General features: G+C 47.4%; 1 protein-coding gene across 4 annotated transcripts in view; it reads left to right on the forward strand.

The window, feature by feature from the left end:
- DRGX (dorsal root ganglia homeobox) overlaps positions 1–27,918 on the forward strand; it is a 33,598-nt gene that overhangs the window by 3,671 nt on the left and 2,009 nt on the right. For 3 of the 4 annotated variants that reach the window (XM_012723633.1, XM_012723631.1, XM_012723632.1), the window contains 6 exons: positions 381–493; positions 4,539–4,639; positions 5,573–5,674; positions 8,579–8,760; positions 8,840–8,952; positions 27,748–27,918. The exon at positions 27,748–27,918 is cut by the window's right edge and continues 2,009 nt beyond it. In XM_012723633.1, coding sequence (XP_012579087.1) covers positions 460–493; positions 4,539–4,639; positions 5,573–5,674; positions 8,579–8,760; positions 8,840–8,952; positions 27,748–27,918 — 703 coding nt within the window. In that variant the 5' untranslated portion in view covers positions 381–459. The remainder of the gene's footprint in view (positions 1–380; positions 494–4,538; positions 4,640–5,572; positions 5,675–8,578; positions 8,761–8,839; positions 8,953–27,747) is intronic. The other variant, XM_004680663.2, reaches the window with a different exon arrangement.

Raw genomic sequence — 27,918 nt, forward strand, 5'->3', positions numbered from 1 at the left:
CGCGCGCCCGGCCTTGGGGTTCGCGGCTGCTTTCCTGGCCGGGCGGGATTGCCGCTCGCGCAGATGGTCTGAAGCGCTCACTGACCCGGCTTTCATGGCCTGGGCGCTGCGCTTGCGGCCGGGACCTCTAAGAGCCGAAAGCCAAACTGCGCGGGGGTTTGATGTGCGAGGTGTGGGGTACGGCTGTCCAGGAGGTGGGCCTGAACCCAAGGACTGCCCCGCGGGGCAGCTGGCTGGAGAGAGCTGTCACAGCCCCTCCCATCCCCACAGTGGATTGAGGGCGCTTGGAGGGGATTTTCCAGGAGAGTGTCCGGTGCGCTCCAAGGCGGGTTGGGGCGCCCACTGAGGCGACGTAGGCTTTATCGCTGTTTGCTTTGCAGCCAGGCCGGAGCTACGAGTGCTAGTCCGTCCCGTTCACCCTCCTGATTCCTAACCGTCCAGCCGATCGGGCCGTCGGTGATGTTTTACTTCCACTGTCCGCCACAGCTAGAGGGTGAGTAAGTGCCGCTCCTGGGGCGTTCGGAAAAGCAGGCGCTGTCCTGAAAGGGCCCGGTGGCCGCAGGGCTGAAGAACGGTTGGGTTTTGGTCTCCCGAGGGGCGCAGCCACTGGGGGGTGGGTAGCAGTAGCCCCTGACCCCCTTCCCACATCCAACTCCAGCCTCCTGCCTCATCACCACCTGCCTCCCACCTCCCTCTCGCCTGGGCTGGGTGGCCTGGGGCTATGCGTGCCAGCCGCTGGGACCTGCCCAGTTGTCCCAGCCTCCCAGCGCAGATGCTGGTGTCACGCCTCTAATCTGGGCTCCCCCGCCCAGGGGACTGCATCAATCTTTCACGGTGTTTTGCAAACATCCCGAAAAGCCAAGCTAGAATAAGGAGCTGTTTGGAATGGTTCTGGGCTGACAGTGAGCAGGAAGGACCCATTGCCAGGCAGCTTTCACTGGGCACACTCCTCCCAGATCTCTATTCCTGGCAGCCATGGCAGCCCTGTCTTTCGCTGTGCTAGTGCCTTGGCATGGCTGCTCCTGTGATTTATTGGGTTTCTGACCCCAAGGGTCCACTCCCAAGGGGCAAATCCAGGATGCAGGTTTGGGGTTTTGAGGATCTTCAAACCGTAGAATAAATTTCCTCTCAGGATCCGTGGTGTGGTCTTTGCAGTGCCTTGTCAGGTGAGGGCAGGCTGGTGAAAGGGCAGAGCTTGGATCTCTGGTGTCCCCTAGGCAGGGCCTGGGGAGTGCCCAGAGGTGAGCCATTCAGAATGCAGAAGGATTATACTCATCAGGCAAATGCAAAACCACACTTCAGCACCTTCCTCACTCAGAGCAGCAGTGTTAGCACGGGGATAGTAGGGGCTTTATGACTCTGGGAGCAATACGAGGGCTTGGCTTTGACAACCTATTCCTTGGATTTATTTGTGTAATGAGAGAATTTGGAGATCAAGAAAGGGAGGGTGACATGGGTTGGGACAAAAAGTTATGGAACACTGAGCGGACTGAGAAGGCACTGTTCACTTTATCCTCGGTTACCTGGAGTAGCAGAGGTTTCAGAAAGTTTGTTTGGTTTTGTTTTTCCCATGGACACATCTATGATTTCATAGAGTTTTCTAAAAGAGGTGAGTGAAGACCCACGTTTAAGCCCCATGTTTAAATCCTGCAGACTTTACCAGCATTCCTAAAAAGAGAAGGCCAGATATTTGCCTGCATTCCACCTCTTTTTACCTCCAACAATTCAAGCTGATGGTTTAAGAGGTCTAAGAGGTGCATCTGCTTTCCTGATAGCCCAGAACTGGAGAGGAAACCCCACATGTGTAGTAGAAACACTTGTATACTTCTGAGCCTAGGGTTGGGAGTGATTAATGGCCAGTCTTCTGATCAAAGCCGGGAGGGCTGAGGTTTGGACATTTAGTAGGTGGTGGGCTGCCTGTCTGACCATACGGGAAAGCCCTGATTGAAGGGTAGATTCCAAAAGTAACTTAGGGAGAGGGGTGACCCAGCTCCAGGTAGCGCCAGGGTCCCGGGGTGCTTGCTGCTTTCAGTTCAGTTGCCCACTCACCTTTCCTTCCTACCCCTGCATTGGCCTTCTCCATGTTCTTTGCAGGCGATGAGTTTTTAAGAAAATTGTCATTCTTTTGTAGATGTGTTTCAGGTCAGTTTTGCAGGGGTGCTTTATTTTAGTTTGGTGTTGCTGGGGAGGAGGAAATTTTCTGAAGGTGGAAAGACTGAAAGCAGACCTTTGGAATATGACAGCTTATTATAGCCTCTCACCTTAAACGTTTTTATTTTCTATTAATCTAGAGAGACAAAAAGAAGGCAAAGTGTGGTTAATAATCTCATTTTTCAGATAATTTTACCAGTTATAACTAAAAAGTATAAAATGTTCCTGCTTAGGAAATTAAAATTAAAAATTTAAAATAAAAATTAAAAAATCTTTTTTTCTAAAGATACTAAATTATTTATTTCTTGTGATTCTTTCAAGAAAAGCACACTTTAACCCATATTTTTCTATTTTCTTCTGTATGGTCTGCTTTATTTGTGCTGCTATCATACTACTATATCATTCAGGGCTTTGCTTTTTTGACACCATAATAGATGTTTTGATATTTTGCTTCATATCTACTGACTTCTTTTAAACAGCTGTGTAGTATTCCATCATATGTTGTGTAGAAAATGCCTACTGATGGGCATTTGCTTTCTTTTAGTTTTTTCCCTAGTGACATGCTTCCAGAAACATTCTTCTCTCTCTATTTTGGTATATTTTATAAGTATAATCATAGATTAAATACTTGTACATGCACTTAATTTTTTGATAGATATTGTCAAATTATTCTCTAATGGGTGTACCAATTCATGCTCCTACAAATAGTGAATGAGCATGCACATTTATTACACTCTTGTCTGTATTGGGCATTACTGTGAAACACATCTTTTCCCCCCAAAATGGTAAAGATAATATCTCAGTGTTTGTTTTGTTTATTATTGGCAAGGTTTGATATTTCCACAATTTTATTAACTATTCTACTTATTTTAAAGTAAAACTATTCTACTTATTTTAAACCTCCTCTCATATTTTCTTCTATTAGATTGTTGGTCTGTGTTCTTATTAATCTGATGAACCATCACTCTTTTAAAAATTCCCCTTAAAGCTATGATGTGTATACACTGTGACAAAAATCGGGACAGCAGGTATAAGGTTGAAGTCTGGGGCTGACTGTGATCGGAGAGCCTCAGAGATTGCAACCCATCCCCACCTAACAAGTGCTTTGAGTCAAAGCACTTCCTGCACAATCATGAAAATAAAAGTGCTTTAAGGCTGTCTTTTAAGGTTTCCAGTGAGTTGCAAAGAAATATTTGTAGCTAGGGTTTTGAACAATGCATTTTGGACAGAAAGACAGAGGGGTAAGATTTCAGCAGAGTGGGGTTTTGAGGATTAAGATGTGGCACTGTGGAGTGGAATAATCAAAAGGAGGAACTCCCTTTAGTTGATAGAATTTTTAAAAGCCCAAAGAACCTTGCTTCTTGGGACAGAGGTCCTCTTGAGGGACAAGGTCTGGGCAGTGGCTTGCTAGCTCCTTGTGCCAAGTATGCGTGATTCTGAGACTCAGGCCTGTGGCAGGTATAACTTTCTCTGGCTAATGGGAACGTGCTCGTTTGTTTTCCTAAGAAGCCATGTGGACTGTCAAGTAAATGGTGCACATTTGGAAAATAATCTGAATGCACATTTGGGGCCAAACTCTGTTCTGGCTTATGTGAGCTTATGGAGCTTTGGAGCCTACCAGGGAGGACAGTAGGAAGGTTGTCTTTTTTTTCAGGGAAGCAGGAGCAGAGTCCTTTATGAGTCTGGTCAGAGGGTAGGGTGCCCTTTGAGAGAGACCCTTTCTAAATTGGCTTGGAATTCAGGGCAGTGCTACTGGTGCAGATCTCTTGTTAATTGACATCTATGTAACAGATCCACTATGGTGCTGATGAGCTGTGACCAATAGCAATTAATATTCATTTATAAACTTTCTACCTCCTTGTGCCCTGAAGTTCTAGGAGAAAAGTACTGTGAAAAAATTTCAGTGATCTAACACCCCACCCCCCACCCCCCACCCCGTCTTCTGCTTATAATCCTTATCTTTATAAAAACAAGGGGATGCAAACCAACAGGTAAACAAAAGGAGACTTCTAGTAAAGAACCAGGAATGAGAAAAAGGCACAGTGGACAGAGGGCCAGAGGGAGCCGGAGGATGGGTGAGAACTCCACATCAAGCTAGTAGCCCTTCCTGACTCAGATTCCAAAGCTTCCTAAGAAGAGGACTTGGCCATCTTGGGGAAGAAGCTTGCCATTCACCCTATGCAGTAGGCACAACTGACCCTAGAGTCAAAAGTTTTTTAGAGAGAGAAGGTATGAGAGAGTGGGACCTTAACAAGATGAGCAGAGAAAGACACATTGGGACAGACATATATATATCCTGGAAGGAATAGGCCTATGTTTCTGAATCGTGTGGCCCCAGCTCGGTGTGGGGGTGACGAGGCTCAGGCTGATACCACTTTTTTCCCCAGCAGGCACTGCACCCTTTGGTAACCATTCCACGGGAGATTTTGATGATGGGTTTTTGCGCAGAAAACAACGGCGGAACCGGACTACATTCACTCTCCAGCAGGTAACGGTGCCTGTCCCCTTCAGTCAGCAACTTCTTGTATCTAAGAAACAAAACAAGACAATAAATACTAACAACAAAAAAATCCCCCCCCCCCACCCCCTGGGTTTTAAGGTTTTAACAGCTCTTCTTTGTCTTTTAAAATAAGGCCAACTGATTATGGATCCTTTTGTTTTCTTGAACTATTTAAGTGGCAAGAAATCAAGTCTGGGACAAGAGAAGATGACTTTGACCTTATGGTTCCAGATAGTAAGGGAAGAAGCAATAACGATCACTCCCATCTGCCTTATGGTTTGATGGTTTGGGGAACATTTCCTTATCAGCAATATCATTTGAACCTTGAAATAACCCTTTGAAGAAGGCAGATCAGACATTCTTTTCCCCAACAGATAGACAGATGAGAAAAACGGGGTCCAAGAATTTGACTGACTTGTAGATGCACTGTTGCCCGTAAACAGAAGGGCTACAGCTTGGACTTTGTACTTTCTGGATGTGGGTTCCTTCTCTTAGATCTGTTCTACTCCTGAAGCCAGTTGGAAAAGTAGGGAAGGTGGCACAAAGATCCCTGGGCAGTTTCTGTGGGATTGAAACAATGACAGCATCTGATGAAAGCTGTGTGGACTGTTCTGTTTTATCAGGCCACCTTAGACTTGATTCCTGTGTCTATATTTAAATCTAAATGCAGATAATATTTGCACTTCTCTCTTCTTATTTCTACTTCTTGCAGGAGTGCTGGGTTGTTAGTCCTTGCTCCCAATCATCCATAGTTAAAATTTTAATTCTGTGGGGTGCTTTCAAAGACCTCCCTCACTTCTCCCGACTTGATCTGTGAAACTACTTCCTTACCATTCATAGCAAATTTGAAATAGGCATCTGTTTCCTCTCACCTAGCCACAGCCTCTCCCCAGTAAATATATATTTTTTTTCTTTTACCAGCTGGAAGCTCTGGAGGCAGTTTTTGCCCAAACACACTACCCTGATGTCTTCACTAGAGAAGAGCTAGCCATGAAAATAAACCTCACGGAAGCCAGAGTGCAGGTAAACCTTCTTTTTTAATTATTTAACTCTCTAATATTAAAACTGGCAAACTTTTTTTTTTTTTTGACATCATGACTGCAGAGAGCACATTTGGCCAAAGAAAGCAAATGAAGACTATCTGTCATTTTCATGATGCACTTTAATAACATCAACATAATGTGGAATATTAGATTAGGTTGATTAATCGGTCATTCATAATTAACTAGTGATAATGTTCTACACTAATTTGTCCGCGTCTCTAAGGTACTAAATTACATCAATGCACATCCATTTCCTTGCTTTGGAAAAAAAAAAAAAGAGCTGAGATGCTATTCTCAAAGCTGCTCTGACCGCTCTGGGTAAGGCTGGTCAATGGCAGAGAACCGCGTTTTCAGATGGGAAGCAGGGTAGGATCTGCTTTCCAGAAATTGCATCATGTCCAACTTTTCCCCAGCACGTGGACTCTTTCAGTGAAGTGGATCCGAAGAACATGTGCAATTTAAAAATCTTTAAACGGCAGAAGCGAGAGGGTTGCTTCAGGAAGAGCATGGCCCGCGGTGACGGTCTCTAAGCAGGATTCCTTTTTAGAAGCCACTCGGTGATTACATTTAAGTGCACACACCCGTCGAGCCCAGCAGATGTGCCTGAGCCGGGGAGGAACACATTTGCAGGGCCGCCTCTCCAGGCGAGCTATTCTTTGAGCACAATTATATATTCATTTTATTTATGGGGTTTCCTCCATGCTGTTTCTGTTCTTTTTTATGTAGGGGCTTGGGGTTAAGACTATGCAAAGATCTAATTGTAGGAAATATAATAGTTTGCTTTCGGTTCCCTTGGGTCATGTTAGTATCTCTTAAAAACCAATGGCTGAAGAGAGATAATGGAATTCTGAGCAGTAAATTGGGGGTTGTAAACAAATTATTTCCCCTATAATCAGATTATGTGATCCTGATTATTAAATCTGAACATGAATCATTGGTCATATGCCGGCAAATTAAACTGATTATTATTTGGAAATGAAAATCTCCTTTGGCCAGGATGCCGTCTATCCTTTCTTTTTTTAATGCCAGCTTGCCAATAGCTGCCTAAAGACTGAACTGCAAATTGAGATAAATGACACAATTATTGAGCATTCAGAAGTGGAAGATCATAACTTCTCCCTGAAAGGTGCAAGGGTGAGATAGGGGTGGTGACAATTAAAGCTGGGAATTGTTGTTCAGGCTGTTGTTGGCTATTATGCAGACAGACAATGGCTGTGAAGCGTCTGTGTAGTGAGCCTCAGAGTGGGGACACAGGCTTCGGTGTGGGAAGGGAGATGTGTTTACATTTATACCCCTTGCTCATTCAAATATGATTAATGTTCTATAAAGCAGGGTCTTAATCGAAGCTGATGTTGTCAAACAATAACTAAATAGGGAAATAAACGACTCCATCATGCTCTTTCCTCAGAAGCAGGCGAACTGTCAGTGCAAAGTCATTAAAATATGATAATGAAAAATAGCTCAATTAAATGTTGTTATAGCTGTGACCTTCATTCAATTAAGACGCAAGAAAGTGTCTGCATTTTGCTTTGCATTTAACTGCCCTAAATTTAGAATATAGATAAAATCATTATTCAATGGTTGCTGATATGTGCAATTAAAAGCCAGCTAGATTAAAAAAGAAAGAAACCCAGTTAAAGGAAAATGAAAATTCAAAGGTGGGGTGGGCTTGCAGAGGGGCTAGCCTTGGGGCCCCGGGCTCTTTTCTGGGCCAGTGTGCCAGCAGGAGGAGGAGAGGATGCCTGGGGGATAGAGGAGATCTAGCCAAGGGGCCCTTCCCCCCACCTTTTTTTTTTTTTTTTTTAGCCAGGAATTATCTCTCAGGAGAGGAGGCATGAGGTTTTGTTGGAGAAAGGAGGAAATAGGTTTTGTTGGAGAAAAGAGAAACAGGATTTCACTGACCTCTGGGGACACCTTGGGCCCAGGCTGCCTGGTTTCCGTGGGGTTGTCTTTCTGCAAAAGTAGTTTTGATTTCAAGGCTAAAGAATTCCACCTGAACCTTAAGAAGGCACTTACAGCAGGTGAATCACAAGCCTCCTCCTAAGCTGAGGATGGCAGAGATGATAACACTGGCTGATGTTTACAGAGTGATCGATGACTACACGCCCGGCACCAGCTTGCTGTTTTACATGCATCTCTGTGTCATTCTCAACAGTGCTTGGGGGTGGCCGCTATTACCCCAAGCAGTTTGGCAACCACAGCACTTCGGCAACCACAGCACTTCAAGTTGTGGACCTGCCACCTACCACCCAAATGACCTTGGTAGGCTAATTTACTCTCGGTGCTCAATTTTCTCATCTGTAAAATGGGGCTAATAGTGCAGCATATCTTAGAGAGTTGCAGTGGATTCTAGACCAGAATTCTAAACCAGGGCTGACTCAAGTCTGTTTCTCTCATCTTCATCTGTAAGAGATGAAAACCATAGGTTTGAAGACAGATACACTCTCATGTACTCAGGCCAAACTTGCTAGAGCATTTTTGATGGGGAAACCCTAGGGAAATGTTTTATAAACTGCTTTGACCATTGACAGTGATTCCCCCTCTGTCCCATAGGAAATACATTTCACAGCAATAAATGTACTTGCATAACTGAATTTCCACAAGAAAACAGTTTTACCCTTGCTATGGACAATGCATCTGGATACTTTCTATGACTTAGAACACATTAAAAAGAAAAATGCCTTCATAGCATCTGGTCTGATCTGCCCCTGGGGCTGAACCTACAGTTGAGAGAGCATTGCTCGGGTGGGGACTTGAGGAGGGAGGGAGCTGTGCTCTGTGCACCTGCTCCAGGTGAGTCATGGGTGTCAGCAGGGGTCCAGACATTTGTGTTTGGTTCTAGTTCCCTTCTCCTGTTTGATTTCTGCCTTCATCGGGGACTCAGGTTTGGTTCCAGAATCGAAGGGCCAAGTGGAGAAAAACGGAGCGTGGGGCATCTGACCAGGAACCGGGAGCCAAGGAGCCCATGGCAGAGGTGACCCCTCCACCGCCTGTGAGGAACATCAACTCTCCACCCCCTGGGGACCAGGCCCGGAGCAAGAAAGAGGCGCTAGAGGCCCAGCAGAGGTGAGGCTGGCTGGCGCCTGCACCCGAGGGCTGGTGGGCACGCAGGCTTAAGAACTCACGCGATTTTCTTTTCTGCCAGCCTGGGACGATCAGTGGGTCCCACCGGACCTTTCTTTCCCTCCTGCCTTCCGGGAACACTCCTGAATACAGCCACATATGCCCAGGCTCTGTCACATGTTGCTTCCCTGAAAGGTGAGTGTTGGCTTTGGGGCTAGTAGGGCGGAGCTGGCGGTTACCTGACTGGCCCTTCTGCAGGGGGCGCTGGACACGGTCTGATTTGCTTTCTTGGAACAATCTATACTCAGGCGCAACTCCTTTCCTCCTCCTGTCACTCACAGTCAGGGTCATGAACAGCCTCCATTCCACACTATCTGATTTGACTTCTACGTGGCCGAGAATGTAGGTAACATAGGCATCACAGCTTGGAAGGGCTTGTTCTTGAGCGGTTGATTCCAAAACCACTGGTCTGTGTTTGTAGGTAGCTCTGTTTCTTGGGAACAGTTTCAGGTGCTAATCTGCCCGGATGAGGCTGTGAAGGGGTCCTGCTTCCAAGGACCCTCTCCAAATGTGCAGGCACTCACCTGCCTCTCCTAGAATTGTTGTTCGAAATTTGCAGTTAAGATTAGTGATTTTCTAAGATTTGGAATCTTCTCAATGACTCTTGTCTGAAGCATGGAAAGCATAGGGGCATATTTTCAGGTCCAAAGAAAATTCCTGTGTGGCTGTTGCTCAAGGATTCTGGGGGCACCACACAGGATGAGTGGGCCTGTTCAGCATTTCTCAATTTATGACCCCAAATTCCTTCTTGTGTGATCAGGCTGGACAGCTGTGCTGGCGAGGAACAGGGCTGGACTTCAGAGGAGGTGTGGGGCAGCTTCTCCTGGCACTTGTCTGTCACAGGGAGTGTGGAAGTAGGGGTGTAGGGATGCAGGTGTAGGATATAGGCTTTTCCCTGATAGTTGACAGTGGGAGAGTTTCCCCAGTGTCCCTTGCTTACTCTGTTAGGGCCTGGGGTCTTCTACCATGAAAGGTGCCCCCTCCAGCAGATGGGTCAGACACATACACACACAGGACAGCAATCTGCATCGCAAATGTGGTTTTTGGAGGCAGAGTAAGAACACAATGGTGCTTCCCTGGGGAGTAAATGGAAGGGAGAGAAGGGCATCTAGGCATAGGGAGCATCCCATCTGATTGCCAGGAGGAGGCCAGGCCAGGAGAACAGCTGGCATGTTGGGTACCCATGGAGAATTCTCAGAGATAAGGTGGAGGGTACCAGGCCAGCACCAGCACTTGAAGGCCCTGAAGGCCAGCCTCCCGGTTTGGGCTTTGTGCTGCATGACGCTGGCCCCCCCAGGCCCAAGCCTCAGTTCTGAGTGCCCAGGCAGCTGGGCAGGTGCCTCTGCTCAGTAGGTGATGTTCAGCTCAGTTCAACTCTGGGCTCCACAGCCCTCCTCATGCTTCCTTCAGTGCCAGGGTCTGGGTACTCCAGAGACTAGGCAGAGCCCCTCCCATCCTGGTGTGGAGATAAATATGCACCGCACAGGCACCTCATAGGCAGGTCCTGAATAGCAGAGGCTTCCCGAGGGTATGACTGGTGGCATTGGGCTTGGCAGAGCGGCAACCCTGGGTGTGCTTGTCACCTCCTTTCTGCCTCGGTGAGGGCCAGCTCAGCTCCTGAGGGCAACCAGCTCTCTTACAAGTGCTCTTTTGCTTCACTCCAGTTGGAGACAGTTCTGAACCTCTCTGCTGTGACAGCCTCTGGGCACTGGCTAGCCACACGGAGGCCCCGGTGGCATCCAGGTAGAGTCCTTTAGGGCTGACAGAGGGGCGGGAGGGACAGCAGAACTGTGTGTGGTTGGGAGGCTGGAGGCAGATGTGACCCTGGACAGAGGCAGGAGCTGGTGGGAGGGACCCAGACACCTGTCTCTCCTCCTCCTGCCCTCACTGTGCTGCACACCTCCTTCCCGCCCTAAGTCTTTCTGCCTCGGCTCTGAGCCCTCAGGCCGGTCCTGTGCCTGCCTTGTGGAGACACTTTCCTGTCATGCTGCTTTTGCCAAGGAGCCTCAGATGTGACAGAAATGACCATGCGCTTAGCACACGGGGCGTGTCTCTGTGCATGGTAGGGGCGCTGGCTTGGGCTGCCTATGTGTCCCCATGAGACGTCTTTCCTGACTTCAGTAGGTCATGGAGTAACGCTGCTGACTTCAGTGTCATTCAGTTATAATTTTATAAGAGAACAATCCTGGTCTGCATTCAATGAAATCATGTCATCCTTAGATCTGCTTTTGTGCTGCGTCATTTTGCTTCAGGTTGCAGTTCCAAGAACCTGTTCCTGGAGCTAGAGAACAGTTGAGGGTGCAAGGCATGTGGGGGGCAGGCGATGCTCCCCGAACCAGGCGGGCAATGAGGGAAATGAGCGTGCGGGTCTTGCTTCTCGATTATGAATGAGCTCATGCTCACTTTTTCAAGACATTCTGCCCACCTTGGTCTGTTGGTCATTTTCCACTTTTGAGAAAAAATGGAGACAAGGCACATTTCTCTGCTGTCAGAGACAGTTATGTGTTAAAAGTGGGGGCCCTCAGACTTGGACTGGGCAGAGTTGGGGTTGGGTTGGCCCAGGGAGCGTTGGCCCACTTGAGGGTCCACTGCCACTCAAGTCGGCTGGCTGTGGCCAAGGGGGGCTTGTAGACACCGTGTTGCCAGGCTACTCAACTCTCCGAAGCTGGAACTCTGGATTTTGAAACTTTCTCATCTTTTCAGGACTACCTGCAGGTTTTTGAGCCAAGCCCACGCTTCTTGGCCAGTTTGTGGGCTGACATTGTGCGGGGGGACTTTTCCTCTGCCCGTGCTCCGTCCCTGCCTCCCACGCTCCCCTCTGCATGCTCAGGCCTCCTCCCAGCAGTCCCCACCGACGCTTGCCATGGCCCCTCACCTAGCACTGCCCATTCTTAGCTGGCCTTTTTGAACCGCTAGCTCTTTAGTCTCTGGCAAGCCAAGTCATGTTGGGAAGGGGTGGGAAATCCCGAGCAGTCACTGCAAACTCCACGAGCCATGTCGTTGCCCTGTTTAGTCATTGTGGCACAGCAGTCACGTGCAGGGAGGGCTCTGAGCTGTACCACTGGTCAGTGGAGTCGGATCGTCTGAGATAAGAGCTGATGTTGGTTGAGGAATCTTTGCATTCTTAAAGCACTTGACCCCTTGTCATGACACTTCTGGAAAAGAGATATTCTGAGCTGGAAGAGTCTGGAACAGCTTCTGGTCAGCTGGTGGCAAGGCCCTTTCCAGTCCAGCTGGGCTTGCAGTCCCGAGATCTATGCTTGGGATACTTCTCCTCTGCTCTAGGAGGTGGGGTCAGAAACGTATACCTACTGCAAGTTACATGCTAAGCGCATCCTAATAGGAGTGATGCTCTGTTTTGTGGAACATTTTGCTAAGTGGTTTGGGGCCAGGAGATCCTTTTGACTCTTGCAACCCACACCTTCTTCTTGCAGGTTTTCTTCTAGCTATAAAATGGGTAGGTGGTGCAATCTGGTCCCCAAAGAAGAGCGACCTAAGTGTCTAAGGTCTCGTTCTGTGTGAGCTCTTGGCTAGAGCTGGACCCCCTCACCTTAACTTGTACCCCAAAGATGACTGGGTAGCCACATGCTGGCAGGCCTGGCGATTGAAACATACACTCCTCTTAGTCCTTAGTTCTGCCTCCCAGGTCCTGCTGGTCAAGGAGCGACTGCCTCAGCTATTGGGAGACGCTCCCAGCAGGCTAGTGCTCGGAGGCTGGGCATTTAAGCCCACCTGTTCTCACAAATGAGAAATGAGGCCTAGGGAGGAGCGTTACTTGCTCAGATATCACTTATTCAGCTAGGTCTTGGTTCCTGTCTGTAGGATCCTGATGTGACCTTCTTCCTGGATTCCACCTATTCATTCATTCCTTTGAATGAGCACTGATGGAGGGGGCTTGGATACTTGCCTTGCTTCTACCAGCAAACAGGGACAACTCTGAGGTCACCGAGGGTAGCTCTGGGGAAGAGGTCTGAACTTCCCCAGGACTACCAGAGACCAGAACCATTAGGAACTGAGCATTACAGGCCCTTCCAGCGCAGAGAGCCCAATGCACTTCTCCAGGTCTGTGGCAACTTGCCAATGACCCAGAAGTGCAAACATACTTGGAGATATGCATATTTGGTTCCAGACTACTTTAGTAAAGTGAATAGCACCATAAAACAAGTCACTTTTTATTTTTTCCTGTTTCCTTTTCCACTAGATACTAAAGTTACATTTGGGCCATACTGTCTGCTAAATGTCAATGCAGGATTGCCACAAACCTCCAGCTTGTAACACAAAATGCAACCAATGTGAAGTGTCATGAAACAAAGTGCAATAAAGTAAGGTGTGCCCCTAAATCAAAGGGTTGAAGTTCAACTCACAAACCCAAGCAAGACTCATGTCTCCTTTCTCCTTCCCTGGGTTTTGTGGTCTTGGCAGGGTTATACAGCCCTGGACTGGACACCGGTGTCCTGGGTCATCCACCAAGGTTCTGGACCCCAGGCAGCTCCCAAAGTGCTGCTCCTCTGAGACCCCAGGCCAGGGCCAGGGGGTGAAGGCAGGCTTTTGTACTGCCAGAGTGTGCGGAAATGCAGGCTACTCGCCTCAGTTCTGTCAGGCTGATGGGGAGCCCTGCTTTAGTGACACACCCAAGGCCTGCCAGCGGGGAATCTTGTCTTTTGATTCTAGGCATTGTTTGATGGACGTGAAGTCCTCTCCTGGAAATCATGAGACCATCCAGGAGGGTTTGTGGGGGACATATTGGGGTCGTCAGGGTAGTTTGCTGAGTTCCTTCCAGTAATGGTCCTTGAAGACTAAGTTCTTTGAGGCAGTTGTAAGGGTGTTTGCTTGCCTGGAAATTCTTTGGCTTTGAATGTGCTCTGAAAACTGGAGCTGTCTTGGAATACTGACTATCAGTTCTCTGAGTTGCTGGCACAAGCAGGGGCAGGTGGCTGGCACAGGAGGTAGAAGGGACACCCTTTTGGGGAGCCCTCAGAATGTGGCCCCTGGAGCACAGAGCTGTGTGCTCTGTCTCCAGTGTGAGTGGGGTGGACAGGCTGGGTCCTCTCAGCTCTGTGACTATGTCCCGAACATATCAGTGGATCCAAAGTCTCCTTTTTAATCTTTAGATCATGGGGGGATGTGGTCCAGAAAACACAAAGGAGGGCGGGTCCCTCAGCCCCTTGCTGAAAAGTCAGTAGCAAACAATTCTGGATTATGAGTTTCTCGGGAAATTAGGGAGACCAATTTCATTCCTTGGAGACACCTGATGAAGGCAAGGGCCGGGAGTTTGGAAGCAGCTAGAGAGCTGGGGAAACCAAGGACGAGGGGGCGGTGAATTACTGCTGTTGTTGGACAATTTGCACAGCTCAGAGCTGCCATGGTACACGACGAATCTCACCTGGTGATTCTGCCCCAGGCGGGGGTGGAGGGAGAGCCAGTATTCTCTCCCTCCTGCCCCTGCTTGTGCCAGCAACTCAGAGAACTGATAGTCAGTATTCCAAGGCAGAGACTTTCCAGCACTTTCATCCTAGACTGGGGACACTGCTCTGCTGCCAGCTCCCTGACCTACTCAGGACTCCGAGACGCAGCTCTGGGGCTGGAGAACTGGGCACAGTCTATCCGTAGGCTCAGTGCTGGCATGGGACAGTGTGTGTTGAAAGGATACATCTCGATAGTTGGCAGCCTGCCCTGGCAGTAGGCAGCCAGGAGGGTGGGAGGTGGCGACAGTGCCCTTCACGGGTGGGAGGTGATGCCCCTCAATGAAACTGGGCAAAGAGAACCACACGAGGAGCAGTGGCAGACCAGCTCAAGGCTCTACTGGGCACAATGCGGGGTAGGCACCCGAGAACAGGCAGCGGGCTACTCCAGGTCAGAAAGATGAAAACCAGGCAGGGGGAGGGTTTTCTCCTTTAATTACCTTTTCATTAGCAAGCAGCCGACTAGCATAATGCTTTCAAGCTAGGATCTGGGCTGGCCTGGCCATGTGGAAGTCTTGCATAAATGACCAGCGTTGTATCTCTGCTTCCTCATCTACAAAAATGGAGACGTAGGGTGGATTCAGGACCACATGAGTTAGAGCATTTGAGGCACTTAGGACAGTGCGTGGCAATGGGTGGTGTCAGCAAACACTGTCCTCAGCCAGATTCCACTCACCTCTAAAGGGCCCAGTGAGACGTCTCTGTTTCTCCCAGCATCTACACTTTCTCTGAATTGATTGCTATGAACATTCACCATTCCCTTGCATTCCCCCATCATTCCAAATTTGGGCCATAGTGTGAGTTCCTCTCTGTTTCCTGGTCAAGGCACCCATGCCTCTTTAGGGCTTCAAGGGCAATGTGTACTTTGAACTCTGGCATGACCAGAGAGTACTCCTCCTGGCCAGGCATGCAGTCAGCCTATTTCATTATTGGGTGTTCCAGGGAAACCGTCAAATGAAAAGGCAGCAGGACCCTACCCCATGCTGAGAGAGTTTGCATAACAATAATGGGTACCCAGAGAAAAAGCCTTCCCAATACAAAGAATTTTCCTGTGCTGTCTTAATGGCCAACCTGTGTTCACAATTCATTAATGCAGAGGAGGTTATTAATGGCCGAGGGAGGCACTTGGGTTTGTTCCGGGGAAGTGTGCTGGCCACAGGACAGGCGTACTGGGGGCGGGAGAGCCACAGCTAGCAGAGGCCCTAGCCTGGTGCATTTAGCCTGGCCGCCTCTAACCTGTGATTCAGAGAGCTGAGTGTGAGGTGGAAACTAATTACAGCTGCCAGCAGAGCGCTTTCATAACTCACTCCCCCCTCCCGCATTCTAAGATGGCACTGGATGCTCGTACAGCAGTTTTCCCAGAGTGGGACAGGACTGGGGCCATCGGGGCGTGGACAGCGTGCTGGGCAAGGCTGCCAGTGGGGACACTCAGCTGCTGCCCAGTGCTCTGGAGTCAGGCTTGAGGTGAGCGACAGGGGCAGAGCATAGGGAGGGGTCGCCCCTTCTGACCCACCCCTCCTTGCCTGGGTGAGGAGGAGGTCTGGGTGCTCTCATTGATTCACAGAGGCCCCAGTTGAGAGAAACTTGGAGTTGATGCCCCGGTCCCACCTCCCACGCAGTGGAGGCTCTGGAGGCTGTGGGGCTGGGGGTGCTGTGTGCCAGGTGCCTCCCCGGCTCTTGCTGGAATGTAGGGGTGTGCAGGGCACGCTCACAATTGAATGGCCGTCCTGGGCCCCGCAGATGGAGCTGTGTGTGTGAGGTGTTGGGGGCGAGTGGCAGGGTGTCCTGTGCCGGGAAGGGCCTGGCGACGACCTTCCATGGGCCAGCCCCCTTAATCAGCCAGGAAGACGCATTCAAGACTGCTTTGGCCTTGGTCTCTTCAGGCCTCGGTAAAGCCTCCAGATTCTGAGACTAAGAGGTGTTCTTAGCCAATAAGCATTTGCCCACCAAACGCTAAAGTCAGAGGCAGCCTCTTTCTCCTCCTCTGAAAGTGTTTACCCCATTCCTCTTGAATCACTTTTCTCTTTTTGTTGTGATTTAAAAAAAATTACAATTAAAAAATGGTTTTATTATGAAATATAATATTTTGGGGAAAAATTTCATAAAGTATGCCTCTATTTTAAGAATTTATTATATATAATCACCCTGTGTGGTTTTACCTGCGCAACAAGTTCCCCAAATCCTCTCTACTCAAATTGTTTTTCTTTCCCCCAAGTGAAACCACCAGGCTGACATCATGGAAACAGTGTTGCCAGCTCCTAGGAAGGTGTTCTGGAAAATTCCTTGGTCTCGCCTGGCTTTTTTGAATTTTACATGTTTGTACATGCGTACATGTGTTGTGTATACAGAAATGTATCTTCATGCTGAGTCTTTGGCTCAGCATATGGCTTGTGATATTTGTCCATGTAATAGGTTTCAGTGTATATTCTTTAGATTCCTCCATGTGCAGATCTAAGAATTAAAGATGACTTGTCTCTCCCTTATACTCTTTATTTCTTATTCTTCTATGACACTACTGGCTAGAATCCCCGATATGGAATCAAATAGAAGTGGTGGTCACAAGTATTATTGCCTTATTCTACTTTGCTTATAACAGATTTTCGGAGATATAATTCACACACCACACAATCCAGCTATAAAGGTGAATAATTCAGTGATTTTTAAAATGATTTATTCATTTATGCATACAGAACTGGGGCACAAGCCAGAGGTGTAGGGGCGGTGAGAGAATTTACCAGAGATGAGGGAGCAGAACAGGCCAACAGACAAAGTACACTGCTGAAGGGAGCAGCAGGCGGGTCAAGAGATGTCTGCCGCACCATGTGGGTCACCTCCGGGGCGGGATCGAACTCATAATGAATTGGCTTTAGCTTTTTAGTGCTGTGCTTTAATCTGCTATGCCACCAGGGAGGGCCCAGTTTTTTTTAGTATATTCAAGGAGCTGTGCAGCCATCACTACATTGAGCATTTTTATCATCAGAACCTGTCAGCAGTCACTCTGCATTTTCCCCAACTCCCAGCCCAGTCAACCATGAATCTGTTTTCTACTTCTATAGGCTTTGAACACTTTCTATTGCTGTCGTGGGCATTTCACACGAATGGGATGCTATATTACCATGCCTTTGTGACCAATCTTGTCTTATTCTCATCTCGTGTTAGATTTCATGATTTCTTATTTGTATGTGCTTTTTTTTTTTTTAAAGATATCCTTTATTAAGTAAAGATGTCTTCTTCTTGTCCTAGTTTTTAAAGTTTTGTTTTAATTATTATTTAAGTTATGAATATGAACAAGTGTTGACTTTCATGGAGTACTTTTTCTGCGGCTGTTGATATAATCAAGTTTTTCTTACTCAACAAAGTGAACAATAAATCACATTGATTTTTTAATGTTAAGCCAACTGTTCATTCCTGGAAGAAACTCAAATTAGATGGGACATGCAATCCTTTTTTATAGATAGATTCTATTTGCTAATATTTTGTCTAGGAGTTTTGGTTTATGATCATAAAGATTGACTTATGATTTTTTCTTTCAATCTCTATTTCAGGTTTCAGTATTGTTTTACATTGCCCAAAACTAAGTGTAATACAAGCAACAGCAAAAATTCCCAGTAGTTTGATTATATGTCCTGATTCTGAGAATCCTCTGACCTCAGTTGGGGAGTTTTGCTGCTTCTTTTGCTTTGGGGTCTCTCAAGAGGTTGTAGTTAGAAGGAATTTAGAACTGGTACGTATAAGGTGGCGTAATTTTCCTGCCTTGGCAGCAAGGCTGGGAGGCTGGGAACTGACTGTCTATGTCTATGATGAGCTTGGATTTTGATTGGATCCCAAGAATGTCCAAGAAGAAGCAGCCAAGCTTTCTTAAGGTTCATACCCAGAACAGGTCCAATATTGCTTCTGCTATACTCTATTGATTAATGTGGGGCATCGGGCCAGACCAGACTCAAGCGGAGGCGATGACACACAGGTGTGAATACTGGCAAGGTGGTTCAGTGAAGGCCGTCTTTGGAGACTGGCACAGGTGGCCTTGTGACACATGCTGGGTTGTATGTTTTGAATTTTCATTGCTTTCAAGTCCTGACTACAGCATGTCAAGGGCATCGGTGACTACTTGACTCCCCAGAGATCCTTCCCAGCCACTTGTCTCTGACTCTAACATAGAGTCTGATGCAGGAGAAATGAAGATTGTGCTCTCCTTAGCCTGGGAGATGGATCCCACTTAAGATGAATTAGCTTAAGGGAGTTGCAGACTGGGGTTGACTTGAGACAGACAAAAGCTTACAGCAAGGAATTTTGCCTGATATGATACAGCTGGGTACTCTTATAGACGTCATCAGGGGTATGTAAATCTGAGGGCCCAGAAGGAAGAACTTTTTCTCTGTAGGAATAAAGGGAACTTTCCAGAAGATGTGTTAGGATTGGGCTACAAAGAAGCTGTCCAGTGGTTACAGGCATTGCTGGCAGAGAAAACAGCATAGCTAAGGCACTGGCAGGGCTCATATGCTGAGGGAAGGACAAAGCATGAGGTTGGATGGAGCCAGTGTCCTGGGGGAGAACGGTGTGGCCTGTAGGTTTGGCAATCACACCAGCCCCTGTCCATAACAATCTCCCTCTGGATATAGGGTCAGTCTTTTCACCCCCGAAATGACAATTATAATGACCCTATCCACTAGTGCCCATGTCATTAGAGTTTGTATCTGTGCCTGGGACATTCACATGTCTGATAGTTGCTGATGATTATTGTAAGGGTTGTGATGATGAGTTGGAGAGGTCACTTGGAATCTGGTTGGGTTTTAGTTTGGGCCTGGAGCACAGAATCCTACTTGCTGCAGGCATTTGCTCCTTAATAGAAGAGGCTTCCAGTCTCAGGACACAGTTCACTAAGTCTGTGCTTCAGGAGCCACTGGCTGCTTCTGAGGGCCAAGGTGTTTGAGGAACTGGGAAGCTCAGGGGCAAAGAGAGGTGTTCAGTTCTCCTAGAGAAGCAGATGACTCAACCCTAGTTCATTCCATGTCTAGCTGATGTCAGACAGACAGGGTGGAGAGTTGTATCGCTTGAGATTTGTAAGGAATCTCCTTGATGAGTGTGTCACTAGTGCTTCTCCATGATAAAACCAGGAAAACTGAGATTCAAAGAAGGAATAGGACCACCCAAGTCCACACAGTGCTAGTCTCAGAAATAGGACAAGTCGGGAACCCAGGTGTCCTGCCTTCCAGCCCCCATACCCTGTATTGATTCTGTTCTTTTTACAGGCACCTGCTGTCATTCTGACTTTCAAAACTGCAACTCACTTTCCAGAAGCTATTTCCTATGGGTGCTGATGGGTTTGCCCTTCCTGCTAATCAATGGGGCCCTGGAGTGCAGGGAGCTGAGCAGAAGCTTTCTGGCTTGTACCCAGAGACAGTGGGAGAAGCAGTCAGCCTGTTCCGAGTTCTGGTTGCCATTGGAAAGAGAGAGGGCAGTGCCAATTGGCAGTGGGCTGCCAAACATGTGTCCCCACTGCTCATCTGGTTATGCCAGGGTCCTTGGATCTAGGTGTTGTCATTATTTGTTGTCCCTTCAGTGACATCCAAACAGAACTGGGACACTTCACATGGCCCTGGTTGGTCAAGCCAGCTCCCATCAGTGAGGGTTCACCGAGTGCAAGAACAGACGTCAGGACAATGAGTGTACGTGTGATAGATGTAATTGAGACACAGGTGGGAATTCGCAGCAATTTCACCAGAGTAACCTGCCAAATTAACACAGGGACTTAGGCATGCAACAGATTGGATAACTGTGATGACCAGTTTTTCTTTCTGTGGAGGATCAAAGAGACTGAGAACAGGGAGATGGCAAGTTAGAGAAACTAAAATATGCCAACCGAGTCAGCAATGTTTATATTGTAATAACATAGGACATGTTAGTTCTGGCATCAGGGTTGGATGAAGGTATTTATGGCAAATTTAGGAGAGAAGGTAGATATAGAAGTAAATACCTCTCATGGTAAAAAGTAATAAAAATCATAAAATAGAGACAAAAACTTACTTCAGGGCTTCCTTAGTAGAGGATGTCTGGGTGTGAACTTGACTTTGTCTTGAGCTTGATTACTGGTGAGCACACTTAGCCACAACATCTAAACAGACTGTGCCTAAATATTCTAGGCATTGCCAGTGTTCCCATTTAAACATTCCTGTGAACTCTGAGGAATTGGTATTATGAGTCACAATATCGTGCTTTACTTCACGATAAACTCAAAAGTAGTAAGTGGCAGAATTTGTGTTAAACATCTCATGAATCCACATACTCATCTCCTTGTTCAGTTCTGTTACCTCTGATGAACATCAACAAGAAATCAGCCTGGGTGAGCTCAATTTGCAACTAAAATTGTAGTTCCCGTGTCTGTAGGATGAAAATGTGCTATCGGCAGAGACGAGACAGATCTAACTTAATTTTTCCTGTCAGTCTCTGTAGTAGATCAATTAAACTGCCAAGGAGATCAAATATTTCAGACTGTATTTATTACATTAAGTATTTATGTTCAGGCCAAGCCTTTAAAGCATGATGTCATATAGGAATGTAGGCCGATTAGATCAATTCAGCAGAATTTGCTGTAACTTAATGGAAATCTAATTGTGTGTTTTAATTTAGTGTCCAGGAGGTAGTGTGTTCTCCAAACAAAACAATTTCAGGCTGCGTTTAGGGGCCAGATGGCTCTTGCACAGACTTGGGTGATGGCATGTACTGGTAGGCCTGGAGGGAAGAAGTAGTAGCCTTTTAGGGGGCTTGCCAGCTGGCCGGCTGCTCAAATCCCATGCAGAAGGACTCACTGACTTTGCTGGGAGGTGGACAGGATGTTGCTGATGACATTTGCATGGTGTGTGTTCAGCTCCATGTTCTCTGGTCAATAACTCCAGCCCAGAGTGAGACCATCAATAGTCGTGGGGTCTGAACTGGGTGCTGAAGACACCATCCCTATTCTTCAGCGACCTTTGTGCTAAAAGACAATATCAGCTTAGAAATACAGTAAAACACACAAAAAAACTATAACAGTCATTCATAACCTTATCACCCAGAATCAACCACTACAAATATTTAGCATTGGTACATGTGTTTTCTTCCCATTTATAAATGTTTCTCCAATAAATGTATTTAAAACTAATTTAGAAATCAAACATCTTTTAATTAAAAAGTTGAAATTCATAAATATATTTTAGCTCTAAATAAATTGGATGTGTATGTATACCTGGGATCCCATGTGGATCAAGTGTGTGGATGTATATAGAGGTATGTACCTACATACTCCGTGTTTATGCACCTGTGTATATATACCTCTGTGTATATGCACCTGTTATATACACCTCTGGGTATATGCCCCTGTGTATATACACCTTTGTGTATATGCCCCTGTTATATATACCTCTGTATATATGCACCTATACGCTAGCAGTGCACTTGGAAGCATCTGTAAGTCACTTCGACTTACTGTTTATGCAACTGCTTTTAAAATTTAATATTTTTTCACGACCTACATAGCCTCCTATACTGTTATTGTTTCAGTGCCTTCAGTGTATTCTGTAACCTATTCAGTCAATACCCTGTTACCTGACCATTAGGTTACTCAGATGTCTGTTACTCAACGACTTCCTATGTAGCTAACTTAATTGTTGGCCCATTCAGATTATACTTCCTTGATAGATAGGAAGAAGAAAAACAGAAGGGAAGAGAAATAAAGAGTAAAAGAAAGAGAGACAGAAAGAGACAAAGGAAGAAAGAGAACAAAAGAAAACTACAGGCTGAATCTGGAAATCAAGTCATTAAATGATAGGACTTTTAAAGTTTGTTTGGCTCACTTCTTACAGTTCTCTTGGTGAATCAGTCATCCTTTCTGGTCAGATGGGACAGGGCTCAAGGTGCAGGCAGTGCAGCGTGGGGGCAGGGTAGGGGTCGTGTGGAGCCAGTGGAGGGCGGGATGGGTGCTTTGGCACAGGTGCAGCCGTGGCACTGGTCATTGATGGAGTTTCTGACTGGAATAAGTGGTGAGTTGTGACTTGGACTTGCCCTTTAATTTGTATGAGGTTATGGAAATAATTAGCGTTGGAGGACTTCGTCATGGGTGCTTTATAGAACTGCTCCCAAAGGCAGGCATGCTACCTCCTTGTACAGATGACGAAGCTGAAGCTTGGGAAGATGGTGAGAAGCGCAGTTCTGGTTCCCAGTAGAACCCAGGGCCAGGCTCCAGAGCCCACTTCCTCTGCTTCAGCAGGTTGCCCCCGGCTGTCTGGAGCCCTTTCCTTGCTCTTGTTTTACAAGGTCCTGTAACAATGACTTGGTTTTGAGGCAGACATTTTAAACTGTCTTTGTCACCTTCCTGACGTAGTAAGAGAGGAGTGCTAGGACTCTCTTCAAGGTGGAGTCGGTTTCAGCATACTGGCAGGTGTGGGTGCTTTTTCCAAGCCCTTTCAAGCACCTGCTCTCGTGACAGTCCCTGTGTCAGCTGCCGGGCTCCAGATTGTCCTGCGGTCACTGCTTTGCTTACCCCTCTACTCAGTGGCCCCAGATTACTGTGCATTCTGAGATTTTTGCCTGTCTTATCAATGTTCTCTTTGCTCAGGGTTATCTATCAAGGTGTTTGCCCTCAGCAACCATCTCCTTTCTGGCTGGTGGCATTCTTACACATCAAACACCTTACGCTAGCAGTACACTTGGAAGCATCTGTAAGTGCATGGTGAGAGCCTTGTATGGGCTTTTCGTGGGCAAAGTACATGTTTTTTGAGGTCTGGGTTTGAACTTGGCCGTTACTTGTCCATCTGCTGCCCTGAGCACAGAGAGGATGAGGTTCTGTTTTATTATGTCTGGATTTTAGTAGTTCAGGAGGCATATGGAGAAATGCAATGATGCCATTGGTACTGCAAACACATTTTACCAGGGTCCCATTTGTAAAAATTTTATTTTTCTTTGTGGAAAAATAGCTATAGGAGTGAAGGAAGATGTTGGTCATTAGATCATTAAGTTAAATTCCAATCAATTGAAATCATGAAAACATACATTAAAATTTGAAGGAGTACTCAGTTTTAAAATACACATCCCATCCTAAAATCACTCTTTTTTTGTTGAGATGTAACACTTCTCTATAGATCTTGCCAAAGGGACCACAAAGTATTATGGCCATAAACTCATGACCCCCAGAGAGAGCCCATGCATAAATGTAGCAAGCTGATGATAAAGAAAGGAAAAATCCCTTTTTCTCTTTCTACCCTTTGCTTTTATTCCACCTCTATACCTGGAGAAAGCAGAGAGCTGGAGGCACTTAGTGTATCCATTACGTCTCGGGGTTGATTCCAGCTACATGTCACTGCTCTTTCACTTCCTTCCTTCCATCTTCCTTTCCCTCTCTATCTGATGGAGAGGAGATCTTTAACCTTCTTTTCCTGCAAGTTCTGCATCTGTTAAGATAACCCAGCACCATAAGGCCTCACGGTGAGCTTACTTGAGATTATGTTGACCCCATGCTTCTGGGCATTGTCCTCTCTGCACAGTTGAATCCGTGACATAGATTTCACCTGATAAGTATCACACTAGATTTGTTTCCTTGTTTGCTTTTGGTCTTATCTAGCACAGAGATCGCCAGTCTTGCTTGAATTTTATCTCCTGGACAGATAGATCTTCCTTGTCCTCACCCAGGCAAAGACAGGAGAAAGAAAAGTCGACTCCCAGTCGTTCATTTCTCAGCAGTCCTCCATGTGGCTTTTGAGCTGTTTATGTGAAATGTTGGTGGGAACTTTAGCTGCTGTTCAGTCTTGGGGTGCAGATGAGGACAGAGGATAATGTTATGTGAAGGACCTTGTGTGAAAGAACTTTGTTGCTGGGGTGCATCTCTCAGGTCAGCTGTCCTGCTGTGGAGATGCCTACCCAGTGGGCACTGCCCAGAGGGTGGGACAGAGGAATCAGAGGACTCAGGGTGGCATGGAAACCATGGGATGCTTCCTTAGCCACGATGCTGTAGGTGGGGCAGGTTGAGGGTGTCTGGCCTGAGGGACCTTGGAGTCCTTACCTGCTGGAGGAGTCAGAAAGGCTGGTGACTTTGGCTTGAACTCACCTTTGGCTCTTGTAGTTATTTTTTTAATTATTTTATTTCCAACTGTGATAAAATATGTAGAAGATTAAAGTTAGAACCCTTTAAAAAAGATTTATTTATTTTTTATGTATACAAGAACTATGGTACAGGCCAGAGGTATGGGGGATGAGAGGATTCACCAGAATCAGAGTGAGGAGCAGAACAGGCAGATGTACTGAAATACACCATTGAGGGGGGCAGTGGGCAGGTCAGGAGAGGTCTGCTGCGCCATGTGGGTCAGCTCCCTGCCTGGGATCGTACTCATGCTGCAGTGACTGCAGATAGCTTCATAGTGCTGCGCTTTAGCCTGTTGCTCCATCAGGGAGGGAGGGTGCAAAGTTAGAGCCCTTTCTAAGTGTACAGTTCAGAAGTGTTAAAAAAAAAACCTACTCTCATTGTTGTGTGACTATCCCTAGAACCTGTCTCCAGAACTTTCTCTTCTTCCCCAAAGAAAAGTTTTATTCATTAAATAATTCCCCATGTCCCACCTGTCTCCAGCCACTAGCAGCTACCATTCTACATTCTGTCTCTATGATTTTGACTCCATGCTGGTAGTTCACCTGTAGTGACTGTCTTAGGTCACTTGGCACAGTGACCTTGAGGACCACCTGTGTGGTTGCATAAGTCAGAATTTCTTTCCTTTCTAAGATGGAACAATACTCCGTGGTACTTATAGCCCTTGAGTTTTTGACCACAGTCTCCCAGTGTCTGCGGGCTCCTCTGGTCCTCCGTTCCCCATCTGTCTTGTTTTGAGGGGAGTGAACCAGGCATTGTGCAGACTCTTCTCTCCTCTGCAGTTTCACTTTTGTGACTTACTTTTCATCCCTTCTGTATCTGGGTTTTGAGCGTGTCATCAGTGGCTTCCGTGGGGCGTGCTGTTGCTGGTGCTACTTAGCAGGTGTAGGCTGTGGATCCAGGGAAGAGGCGCTTTCTTGCCCAAGTGGCACTTCTGCAGCTGGCCATCTTCACCACCAAGTCACAGACCATTTATCTCCCCCTCAGATGCTTCTGTTGGAGCAAGAAGGCAGGAGTCAGCCTAAGTGGTATCCCCCAAAGTCCATTGCTCCAGTCAAGCTCCTCCCTGACCTTCAGGACCTGGAAGGCTCTGTGTTCCCTAATCCCTTGAAGCCCCTCCTCAAATGTGCCAGGGGCATGCATGTCTGATGCGTCTCTCCTCTTCTGAACATTCACTTAAAGTTCTGTTTCTGATGTAAAAGAGATACACCTTCATTACAGAAAAGCAAGAAAAATTCTAAACTGTATCTTCAGTCTTCCTGCTGTCAAGAATATTAGCCGTGCTTCCTATTTTGGTCTCTTTGCACCTGAGTTCCTCTTTGGGAGGGGGACTTGGAGGGGAGAGAGTCTCCCTGTGGGGTGGGACCTGCCCGGCCTTGCCAGGCCAGCACCCCTCTACTCCCTGGGAGTGTGTCTGTGTGAGTCGCTACGAGAAACACAGCAATCGGGACTGTTTGACGCAATGCAACATTTTATTTCCTGCTGTTACCAGGCTGCAGCAGCCCTGGCTACGAGGTTGTGGGACAGGTGCTCAGAATTCCCTTAGGATAGTAGTGCTTGTGACTTATCACACGCACATCTTGGTGTGCGTGGCTGTACTGACTTGGAGTCAGAGCTAAGGCAGAAAGTGACAGCTGATTTTTAAGGCTGCCAGAAGGTTCTGGTCCTGCCCCTGTAAGCTGTGCAAACGGTTCTGGTCCTGCCCCTGTAAGCTGTGCAAACGCGGGCTGTAGGTCCTGCAGCCTTGGTTTCCTCACCTGGAGAGTGAGGCTGTAACTAGGGTGTTGTGCTTGCCTCTGGGTGGACTCCGGAAGGAAGAGAAAAATGCTCAGATGTGCTTGAGGGGAGGGGAGGGTTCAGATTCTTGAATGGGAAACCCTGACTCTGGGGCAATGTGTCTTCCCTCTGGATGGAGGACACAGTGTTTGAGGTACAGTTCTCTGCCTGGTGTGAGAGCCAACTCTGCCACTTACTATTTAGCTTCTGTCTTCTCTTCTGCAAAATGAGATAGCATTAGACTGACTTCCTGGAATTGTTCCAGAGGGGAGAGAGGGAGAGGGGGCAGAGATGTGTGAAAATATGGTGTGCTCAGTACCGTGCAGGGCATATGTGAGTGTTTGCTCCAGTTAACGCAGCACCTGTGTTAGAAAGGGCAGCGTGGGGCCCAGGGGCAGGGGCTCGTGATAGTGCTTGAGCATGTGAATGCAGCCTGGGCGGCACCTGCTGCGGGGAGGAGTGCTTTCGGGGCACATAGGTGGCCCTCAAGGACACGGGAGGTGCCAGCTCTGCTGAGCACTGCTCAGTTCTCTTCTCAGAACCTGATAGTCATCAGGACCTCAGAATTCACAGAATTCACGTAGTTCCTGTATGTGGTGTGTGTGTGTGTCTGCATGTGTGTGTGTGTGCATGTGTGTGTGTGCGGGCATGCGCGCACACCCCACCCACCCAAAACCTTTCTTTCCATTTGTTCCCATCTTGAAAGTGAAACCTGATTCCACTCGGTGCTCAGGTGCAGCCTAAGCATGTTCGGTGAACCCTTCCTTTCCATCACCCTCACTTGTCTGTGAGCAACTAATGGAGGCTCTATCCTTCATTGAAACCCTGGAATCTGGCTGCCTCCTCATTTCCCCTCCAGCTACCTGGGGCCTGGCCACTGCCCATTGTCTCCTTCCTGCCCCTCTCCCCACGTCCTGCCCTGCCCGCTGAAGCAGATAAGTTATCCACATTCTCTACTCAACCCTGCAGCCAAATTCAGTTTAAGAAGCATAACTTCATCTCTAAAGACAGGGAATAAAAAGAACTTGCACCTGAAAAAAAAACTATGACATCCTTGAAACGAGGGCAGGGCGAGCTCATGTTGAAACTGTGAGCTGTCTCCACTTGCAGCTTGTACAGCATGTATAGATGTGGTTGAGTTTCCTTCATTTCTGAAAATTTAAACTATCCTTGTACTATGCCTGAGAGTTCTTAGGGGTGCTTTGGCACATAGTTTGGAGAGTGTGGGATTGCCTCACTGGATCCTCAGAATGACCCTATGAGCTTGGTACTGTTCCAGTTTATAAGGGGAGAAGCCAAGGCTCAGAGAAGCCCAGCTCCTGGCCTAGGGCCACACAGCTGGGGCGGGAGGGAGCCAGGAATGACCGAGTCTCCGAGGCTCTGATAATCCCTTGAGCAGCCAAGTGGGTTTCTTGATTGTGCATCTTTAGGGCCCTGGCCTCTTATTAACCTCTCCCCTTTTCTATCCAGACAGAAACAGAATGACTCTGTCCCTCTGCTGGGCCTCAGTTCCATGCTCTCATCCCAGGTCCTGAGAGACAGAATGTGGACAGTGATAGCAGCTTGTTTTTTTCCTCCTTCCAGGGGGCCCCTTGTGCTCTTGCTGTGTCCCAGATCCCATGGGGCTCTCCTTCCTCCCCACCTACGGCTGCCAGAGTAACCGCACGGCCAGCGTGGCCGCCCTGCGCATGAAGGCTCGTGAGCACTCAGAGGCTGTCCTGCAGTCAGCCAACCTCCTGCCGTCCAGCAGCAGCC

Source organism: Condylura cristata, unplaced genomic scaffold, assembly GCF_000260355.1.
Source record: "Condylura cristata isolate star-nosed mole 26May11 unplaced genomic scaffold, ConCri1.0 scaffold00011, whole genome shotgun sequence".
NCBI classification, from domain to species: domain Eukaryota; kingdom Metazoa; phylum Chordata; class Mammalia; order Eulipotyphla; family Talpidae; genus Condylura; species Condylura cristata.